Source organism: Branchiostoma floridae, chromosome 4, assembly GCF_000003815.2.
Source record: "Branchiostoma floridae strain S238N-H82 chromosome 4, Bfl_VNyyK, whole genome shotgun sequence".
NCBI lineage: Eukaryota > Metazoa > Chordata > Leptocardii > Amphioxiformes > Branchiostomatidae > Branchiostoma > Branchiostoma floridae.
Window position 1 is genome coordinate 694,060 of NC_049982.1, and position 10,684 is coordinate 704,743.

Genomic DNA, 10,684 nt, shown 5'->3' on the forward strand with positions numbered 1-10,684 from the left:
GATAGTGTATTCCATGGAAGAAAACAACATTGCACGCGTGTTACACATAAACCTGGAAGTTAGGGGCCTTGCACTTGGTCAAACCCTGGCACGGAGAGTATCTTATTGGGTTGAAACTCTGGCAGCTAAAGGGTTACCTGATATAATTTGGGCAGCCCTGGCTGTTTGTAAACAGCTGAACAAATAAATAGATAAAAATAAATAAAAATTTAATAATTTCGCCAATGGGGACCTTATTTGCATAATCAATGAGAACCATTTATTATATGTCAGTTGTAAAGGTTATCATGATTTAGTAAAGGTACCGGTTGGAATGGTGTGAGTTGGCGTTAGATGGATAAGATGATGATGGTGGTGGTGATGGTCTAGAAGAGCTTTTGGATGAGCACCTCCTCTTCTTAAAAACTGCACAGGATGTTGTTGGACCAGGGACAGTGGAGGGCCTGGGAGGCAGTCTCTTCGCTCTGGTACCTACAGCAGAATATTAAATAAGTCATCAGGATTACAAAACAATTGGCCAGCATTTCTTGACTCCTTTTTGATCAGAATGACACGTGCAACATGGGCCATAGTGGTACAAATTCACCCCAAATACCACAATGATACATTATATTGGACCGGGCCCAGCAGAGGGTTTGGATGGCAGTCTCTTCGCTCTGGAACCTACAGTATTGAATCACAACAGAATAATTAATGAGTCATTGAGATTATCTAAATGTTTGGACTAAATTTATCGACTTAGCGTGTTATGATTCTACCACTTGTATTTATGTCTTATAGGACCAAGAATTGTTTCATGTCCTGTTTATGTTGATTGAAATAAAGTATCACATTTTATTTTTAAACTTACTCTTCGTCCTGGTTTTTCCCCCGTCTTCCACTTGTTTCTTCTGTTCTGAAACCAGACCTGGAAAATGTTCCCCAAAACTACGGGTTAAGAAGAAGACTTTTTTACTGTAATATTTCTAAACAATTGCAGTTTGAAACCACCTTCTGTAAACTTGACATTGCCAAATTTTTTAAAAACAACGGATATAGGTTACCCCACAGATAAAGGTGAACTAGTCTTAATCCAGAGGTCAAAATTCTGCTTCATTAATACAGTTTTCAGAGTTACAAGCAGCGCCGGGATCTCGTTTACCTATTGGTAGTATTATGGATAAACTACATGTAAACTTTACCTAATCAACACCAAATTGATTGGAACTTCACGGAATGGACCCGTCTGCTGTAGCTTCCGGACGTGACGTCAGAGACACGCAACTGAAGCAGAGGGTCGTAAATGCCAGATAACCTGTGTCGCCCCCCGTCTCTGTTCAGCGATGGACGGTGGGCGCAGATGTACACAGCCTCCTTCACTCCTCTTGCAAAGAATTCCAGCTCTGTACTACGGAAGCTACAGTAGACTGGTCCATTCCGTGAACAAGGCTGACGGAGTCGGCTGAAAATTTGGGGTAAGTCCCAATCAATTTGGTAAAGTTTAGTATATCCATGATGTCATTTACCAGCACAGATAAACTTACATGACTATTGGTAGCTTATCAACTTACCCTGACCCTGTCCGGTTTGACCTTAAATCTCATGGCCAGGTCATCTCGCACGTGGGTCTCTGGGTAAGGGAACTGCTTGAACACTTTCTCCATTTCTCTCACTTGGTCAAGCGAAAACCTAATAGTATATAAAGAAAACAGAAAAGACAAGAAAGGGACAGTTAGAATCCATGAAAAAATTATTATTGCATCTTAATGCTGCACAGCAGATTTCCCCAATGCATTTTTCAAAGTGGCAGGAATTTTGTTTGTTTTGCATACCCAGTAAACTGTGTAACACACCAGGTTTGTACTGAACAGTACAAGCTGCATATCCGGACAGATTTATTTGATCCACTCACACTGGGATGGAACCCTACACTTTTGGATAAGTGTGGTGGGTTCTTGTATACATGCTGAAGTTGTGGCTCTCCCCAACCTCTATCTAACATCCTATCCGAGGGACGCCCCTAACCACAGTTAGGACGACCTGAGTGAAAGTGCCTTTCCCAAGGACACAATAAAAATTGGGCATGTCAGGAGATTCAAATCCAGGACCTCTAGGGTCTGGGCCAAACATCCTAACATTACGCTACGCCACGCAGTTACTTTGCTAATGTTTTGGCATACCAATCTGAGGAAGGTCTCTGATAGGCATCGAAACACAAGCAAAAGTAAGTACATCCTGGATGTGTACAAGAATTCTTCTAAATCCTACTGTTACACTTAGCCTGAGTCTTGCTTCCCATTGTTGTCATGAACAAACAAACAAACAGACAAACAAAACTATACCTTTCCCTTCTCCTTTTTCCTCCTCTCTCATCTCCATCTTTAGAGCTTCTCTCCTTCCCTTTGGGAGTGAAGAAAATCAATCAACTAGAAAGGCAACATTTGCAAGCACATATTTGGCATATTTCTCTCCATCTCCCTACGATTGCAAAACGAACTGCCCCAAAATCACCCATGATCTATTGCAAAGTCGTTCCAGTCAAAAATGGAGCTTACCAAATTTGACACACATAAACACACACACACATACAAACACACACACACACACAAACATACATACACAAACACACACATACTCATACACACACACACACACACAAACCACACACACATGGACATACACACACACACACACACACATGGACATACACATAAACACAAACACATATATTAACACACACACACCTTCACACACACAGTCACAAACGCACACAAAAAAAACACACCCTTATGTGTTGAAGTACGAATACAGCATCTTTCAGTATTATTTGGGAGGTAGGTGCGGCTATGGGACCGGTGAGGTGAGGTGAGTGAGGAGGGAGAAATGTTACTTACTCTTCGGCCTTTGCTCTCCAGGCCTCAGGCCCTTCCTTCTTCTGTTCTGGAACCACACCTATAAAATAAATGTAAGTTCTGACTCCACTTCCACAACTTTCTCCTACTTACCTCTAGTCCTTTCTGACTCCGAGCAGTCTGAAATATCTGGGACCCAAACTTGCTGCAGAAAGGTTACTATATCGGTTTTCAGAAATGGATAGTACATTAGCATTAAGACTGGTATTAAGTGTTTAAATGATTAAACTCTTGTGTTTTTTATGTAACATATCTGTGTATGTATCCTGGGACACCTGAAATACAGACCAAGAGACCTGAGTGTCAATCTGCTGGTAAAATAGATGAATAATAAATGAAATGAAAATCAACCAGGTTTGTGATATTAACGTGTTTTTTTAGAATATAAAAATAACACTGGTGACAGGGTTGATTCGCCCTTCAAGTATTAAAAAATTATCAATGAGCTTTTGAGTTAATAATGGGTATTCTATGAGAAGTGTAAATGTCAGTTTTTTAAAACTGTGAAGGGACTACCCTGAAAGATTAATAAATAAATAAAAAATGTATGTGTTGGCACCCAATATCAGCTACGCTGCCTGGTTTTCCATGTATTGCATTGTCTGCAATCTCAATAAATCAAATTAAAGTAAATTTGCAAAACTAATTAACTAACCTTAACTCTCCTTAGGCTGATCTTGAGCCGTGTGGCCAGGTAGTCCTTGTCCGAGCTGTCTGGGTAAGGGTCGCGCTTGTATGCCTTCTCCAGCTCCTCCAGCTCATAAGTTGAAAACATTCTACCAAAAGTAGTAAAACATACAATTTAAGACAACAATACTAAAATACAAATTTTCACAAGCTTTCACTTTCTCCAGCTCCTCCAGTTCTTGAGTTGAAAACAATCTACCAAAAGTAGTAACACTAGTTAACCTTTATCCGTAGGGTAACCTTTATCCATTGTTTTCACAACATGGGAGAATTTAGGGCTATCATGCCGACGAAATGTGAGTTCAAACTACTATCATAATATTTTGAAAATACATGTATTGCAGTTTGAAACCACTGTCTGTCGCCTTGACATCACTAAATGCGTAGTTTTTAAAAACAACAGATATAGGTTACCCCATGGATAAATATGAACTAGCATTAAAACATTCAATTTAAGACATATCATATACAAATTTTTCCAACTTTTCACACCTTACTTAATTTACTGACCAAAAACGATCAGTAACTTGCTTAAGTGGTCCAACCTGTTTATCCACAAATATATTGGACAATTCATCTCCTACTGCACATGGAAAAGAAGTCTGTTCTTCAATAGTAACAGCAAAAATAAACTCGTGAAACATCATCTATACCTTGTTTTCCCTCTCTTCTCCTCTCCCTCCTCAGGATTCTCCTCTGGTCCATCCCTCCTGTCTCTCTTCAGCCTCAGGCAGAGCTTGTGCCCCACCTCAGAACCCACTGTGATGTACGGCACACTGTCATCCGGACAACCGCGCTCTTCTTCCTGGGAGCATTCTGAATGTACAATGATTTAGACAATTAGCTACAAATCATGTCAATCAAGAGCTAATTTGCATAAGTTGGGAAGAAAGTTATAAATCAACTGCATTTCATAATAGGACTCTCAAACATGCAACATATGCAACTGAGATAGATGTTGATAAATATAAATTATGCAAATTGAGAATTTGAGAGAGACTTTGAGGTTTGTAAATTGCATAGCAAGACTGCATATCCCATATGATTCGTGCGTTTCAGGGGGTTTCTTGACTCATGACAGTACCAGTCTTAGGAGATTTAAAAATGTAGGATAAAAGTTGGCATTCTAAGGGTCTGCAAGATCAGAACTACCTTCTTTTTACACCCCATGTAATTTGAAGGATTTTGAAGGACCCTAGCCGAAGCTAGGTACATGTACTCATTTTCACCTGAGTTAAGTGAGGAAAGTGCCTTTCCCAAGGGCACAAGATCGGTAGCACTGCAGCCGGATTCGATCCTGCAACCTCTCGGTCACGGGCTGAACACGGTCCCGCGGTGCTACGCAGTCCCACAACGGTGTACAGTAGACGACAATAGTTGACATATCCGTACTACACAGCCTTACCCTGGTGTTGCTCCTGCTCCCCATCTGTCTGCCCTAGCTGTGGGGAGCCCGAGGGCGTGTCTGGGTATGACTCCGTCTCCGAGTCGCTCCAGTCAGGAAATGGGGCATCCGCAGGGGACAGGTCCTCTTCTACATCTGAAAGGTCTATAAGGAAACAATGAAATTATTTCAGATTCTGACAAGTCATTGATCAGAACCCCATTAGGCTTAGGTCACATTTCCAAACCCCGGCCAGGCCGGGATGTTTTAAGAAACGAAAAATTAAAATTTATACCTAGAAATATACACATATTATATCCATGAATCTTATTTTGACAATTTGTGTATTTTGATGCCTTTTATATCATTCTTTTCGCTCCAGAAAGCTGTCCGGCCGGGCCCCGGTTTGGAAATGTGACCTAGACCTTAGACAGGGTTCTAGCCAGGATTTCATTTCAGCATAATAGTAACGTAGAGAAGCAACCAATCACGGAATGGTGTGGAAGAGAGGGTGGTTTTTGCCTTTTCTAGATTTGATTTTGAAAATGTAGGGTAACAGTCGGTGTTTTAAGGGTACCCATGAGAGCACTCAATTCTTTTTGCACCTTAGACATGTGATTGTTGCACACACGCACGCACACACAAACACATGCGCATGCATGCGCGCACACACGCACATACACACACAGGAACACAAACACACACACACAAACACACACACAGGAACAAACAAACACACGCTGGAACAAAAACATTAATATCTAAACAAAAACAACACCTTGGCTCCACCCTGGCTGTGCCGACAGGCTGCACACCAGTTTAGAAGCCCCAGTAGAACTGGTGTCTACCCAATCCGTTGAGACGTCTGTGGCCTCGCTGTCAGTGTCACTCTCCTCCATTACCAACTCTGCAAAACATGGGAAAATAGGGTTGTCATTTGGCCTGTCTCCAGCTTCTTTCATTTGTCTTATTGTTTGACAACCCATGTTGTTATTCAAATCTGCCATTTCCAACTCAGAAATATTAAAAGTGTCAGAAGGTTGATTACGCAATTTTTTTCAACTAGCATCAAGGCACTTTGTTAGTATTTACTTGTTTAACTTGTTGTGGCTTAAAACAACAGATTGAACATAGCAAAATAACAAGATTAGCCCCCAAACAAAAAATCAACAATAAGTGGGATGTAAGATTTAAGCTGGAGACCAGAGTGACATACTGTTACAGTTTATGAAATGTAGGTGGAATAAAACATTGAGCGAGGCTATTGACACACCCAGTGTGTCAATAGCCTAAACAGGCTATTGCCACACTCAGTGTGCCAATGGCCTGTCAGGCTATTGACACACTCAGTGCACTATTTTTTTAAATTTTGACACTAAAAACCACTAAAATGAGAAAACTTACGATTATATTTGACAGTCAACACGAAATACAAATGGCATTCTGTGTCCATCATCAACCCAAAATATGACCTTTTTCACGCGTTTACGGTAAAGGCCGCATGTAGCCAGTAACAAGTATGCAAATGAGCTAACTACTAGTATATTTAGTACCATGCAAACACCGCATGTGACCATGTTGGCTCGGTTTTCAGTTGTGTTTACCGACGAATTCCTGCCGTTTGGGAGAATTTGCCGCCTCAAAACTTATATCACAAGTGAAGCGAAGTTATAGTTGTTGTTTTACTTCCATCATTTCTAATGTGAAAGAACTTTGTAGCGTCATAGCGAGATCGACCGATATGTTACGAGTACTGCTTAACCGCTTTGGATGACATAGCGGCGGGGAAATCCGCGCCGCTTCGACCGAAAAAAAAAACGTGAATTTTGAGCAAAAATACCGCAGAAATATGGTTAGAAAAACCCACATTCTATTATTTCAGGACTCCCTGGTCCAATTTAAGAAATAATAATAGTTACCGTCCAAAATAAGAACTTAGCGGGTGGATTCTGCCGATCTGCGGCTGAAAAAAAATAAACGTACCTAAACATGCACTCTTGAAAATGCAGACCAAAAAGTCCCAAAAAAGGTGAGTTATCTCAAATGGATTTTTTTAAAAGGTAAAAGGACAATTGAAAAAAAACTTTACAACTTTACAAAAACAACTTTAAGTCGGAACTGGTAAAATGGTTTCGCGGGTCAACGCTCTCCCCACTACGCTACGGCCAACATAGCCATGGTGGCGAGCTTAAACAGGTATCCAAATGTAGGGTATAACTTGAATACTTCTGTTCATTCGAAGATTCAAAGATTCCTATGTCTAATCTTCCGAACAATGTCTAATCAACTGCTTGTGTAAAATTATGACGGGAAAGTCATGTTACAAGCTCTGATTGGCTGGCTGGCATCTCGGTGTGTCAATAGCCTGTTTGGCTATGGGCACACTCAGTGTGTCAATAGCCACAGCGAAAGATTTAAGCTGGAGACCAGAGTGACAGACAGTTTATGTAATGTAGGTGGAACAAAACACTTGATCACGGTTAAATTTGTGTTAAACAAATTTTGTTAAACATTTCCACATACCTCCCTCTATCTGCTGCATGTGTTGCTTGTGCAGACCCGTCATCTCGTTCTCCTGGTCTGACAGGTCACTGTCCTCCATGTCTGAGTTGCCAAAGCCTTCCAGAGTAGTTGTTTACAGAAATTCAAACTGTTGTATAGAAATTTAAGAAATGTATTTGTTACAGAGACAACATCATGTTTTCAATACTGAGAAAGTAAACTAGGTTCATAATTTTTTCGCAGTGTAAAAAGGAGCATCTTACTATATCGTTGAAGAGGTTCATCAGTCATGTATGAATACAGTTTCCAAAGAACAAGAGATTTATAAAAAAAGTTATAAATCGTACAAAACAGCTGCAAAATGAGCTATCGATTGCCAAAAAAAAATATCAGAAAAAGTATACTAATGCCATTGAATGTTACCATCAATTCCAATGTGAATGAAGAAAGTCACAAATTTTGACAAAAGATTAGAATGAAAAATATATTGATCAGTATTTGATATTCTGAATGTTCAACTTTCCTGACCACTTTTATTCCGTGAACTTTCTTATATGACCAACCTTTTTTCATTCGCACGCTTGCATCAGTTTTGGGGTTCCCCACTGTGGGGTTTCCCAGAGTATCCATATGTTACTAGTAATCAAACCAACATGACCTTATCATAGTGCTAGTAGTACATGGCAGCTTACAAATTATTTTGCCTTCCTCTATAGATAGCTTATCTTGAATTATATGCCAGAGGACTAATAGTAATAGTCATTCACTCAGTTTGAAGACGACTCCTCCTCCAACATATGAATCAGTATACTTGGCAAATTTCTACTATTTTCCCATCAGACTGTAGACTTGCAATGGTGAAGTCGACTGGACCGTGGAGACTCAGCATGTCACAGTGCGCTGAGCTCAGGCGTAACTCCCACGCACATGTGGCTCACAGAGTTTTGTTTACATAAAGAAGGCGGGACTCGACTTTTAAGCACGGAGGTAAACACTCCAAATCAACAAATTCGGTTTCGGTTTCGTTCTGTTACAAAATCATCTTGATCACGACCTTCTTTTGGAAACGTGTCGGCAGTCGACAGGGCCAAAAATGTTGCCGAGTTTGTTGCCGAGTTCTTTCTTCCCGCCAAAACTGTGGAACAGAAAGCCCCAGACTTCAAACTTTTGTCCAATCTTCAGACAAAGAAAGATCCAGATAAAAGCGTTATTTACCACCAAGAAAATCTCCCCTCCACCTCCTGATAACAAATTCAATCCGTAAAAGAAACATTTAAACCACAAACCTTGCAGGATCTGGCAGAATTTTGTTGATAAAAGGTCCTCTTCTCTGTCAGATTTTCCCTCTCTTATCTCTCGCCAACATCAAGTGAAAACAATCTGTTGGAATTTGACCTCTGATGACCCCTAGGACTTGGGCAATTCCATCCGGGAATTTCGTAGGGGGTTATTAGCATATAATAGGGGTGGTTCATTAATATCAGGAGGGGATGCGTGTTGGAAACAATCTTGATTTTGTGATTGACATCCTTGTGGTCAACCATAAACAGTTTCTCTGTCCTTTGGAACGATGATTAAAGTTTAATGGAACAAAATGAAGAACCAGAAGAGAGTGACCATTTAATCCCACCAAACCTCTGCTTGGAAATAATCGTCTTGGTCAAGTTGGTGTGAACGAGATGGGAGACACAAACAATGTTTATTTATCACGCAATCGTGAAGTGACGAGTACTGCACTTTTGACGCTAGCGCAGACAATAAAAGCTACACATTTACTCCTGACTTGTACATTGTCTAATGTCAGAGTGTCAAACAGAACACAATGCCTGCGTCTATACAGATGCAAATCTCATAATGCTCCTCTTTTAGACTAAATCTACATAACACACAGAAGAGTAAAATGAAGTGGATGCCCACATTATTTTTATATGGAAGTCATTGCATCAACTTGGCCCAGATGCCGTCAATATCAATAATGACAAACTGTCTAGCGGCACAAAAAAGTCCAAACTACATTATCATAAAGAATGAAACAGAACAGAAAATAATGTCCTCTAAAATCTTATTTTAGAGATGTATTTATTTGCCATGATGATAAAATGACAAAAGATGTTCGAATAAAAAATTTCAGTTTTACATTGTTAAACCACAGAATTTTTTTGATCTGACTAAGACTGAAATCTGAAGAAGAAAGAAAGAGCAAGAGAACTATTTACTGAGTAACTGACCCTATTCTTTCACACCGTAATCGGAAATACATTTTTCTAGGACCAAGGATGCATGTTTTCATATAAAATAAAGACAATATGCAAATGATTTTACACTCATGTTTTAGTTTGCACAGAGAAGGAAATGGAACGCGATGTACGCAACTTACATGCTGATAAATATGATACATATGAAAACAGCAAGAAAAGTGTCAACTGCGTTGCCACTGCTGAATTAGCGATACAAGGATTTGATTTATTAAGCTGTATAGTGAGAAATATGGCCAGGGCTACCCAACTAGTAGAACTACTAATTGATACAAAAGTAACAAAACCCCAACACATTTCCAGGTGTTCTCATCAGTTCCTGAGTCCTGTCATCACCCTGGATGCGGAGGATTACAACCCTAGCTTCCGTCGCAGACCTCGAGCGGGCAGGTCTTTATTTTAGGCAATGAGGGAGGGCTGGTTCGCGATTTCTAACGTTGGCCTAAAGGTTCTTAGATTCTTAGGCCGGGTTTGCCGAGGAAGGGAGTTTGCCCCGCCTCGAGGCCAACGTTAAACCAGCGCCCCCACTAAAATGCCAGCACCTGCCGAAGTCTGCAACGGAGGCTACAGAACAACTCGGCATACTGCTTTAGGCATTTAATACGTATATGAACGCACTACCGTGGAACTGCAGGTAAAGGGCGTTTCTTTCACGTGCAAATGGGTGATCATGGAATGAATATGACGTCACCTTTACTCAAAGAGAATATTTCACAGTTGTTTTTTTATTGATTCTTCCGCTTTCTGGTCCTTTTCTGTCGGGAAAGGCGCGCGTTCCGTATATTGTAAAATTTACTTTGGTAGTGACACGGTAAAAACAAAAATACACCAAGGTGAGGACAAAGATAAAAGAATAGCACAAGTATGTTTTAAGTAAAAATTATAAGCTAGAAAGTTGTTGAGGGCATATCAATTACAGGAGACGGAAATTTGAATAAAATATTTACACTACATGTACTCTCCAA

General features: G+C 40.3%; 1 protein-coding gene across 1 annotated transcript; it reads right to left on the reverse strand.

Moving 5' to 3' along the window:
• Nucleotides 1-254: 254 nt before the first annotated feature.
• On the reverse strand, nucleotides 255-5,543 carry LOC118412906 (homeobox protein GBX-2-like). The gene is made up of 9 exons (XM_035815965.1): nucleotides 5,540-5,543; nucleotides 4,984-5,127; nucleotides 4,232-4,394; nucleotides 3,547-3,667; nucleotides 2,874-2,931; nucleotides 2,322-2,379; nucleotides 1,551-1,668; nucleotides 851-907; nucleotides 255-471 (listed from the first exon to the last, which is right to left on the reverse strand). Exons 1-9 carry the CDS (start codon nucleotides 5,541-5,543, stop codon nucleotides 286-288), a joined length of 909 nt encoding a protein of 302 aa, XP_035671858.1. The 3' UTR covers nucleotides 255-285.
• Between the last annotated feature and the right edge of the window lie 5,141 nt (nucleotides 5,544-10,684).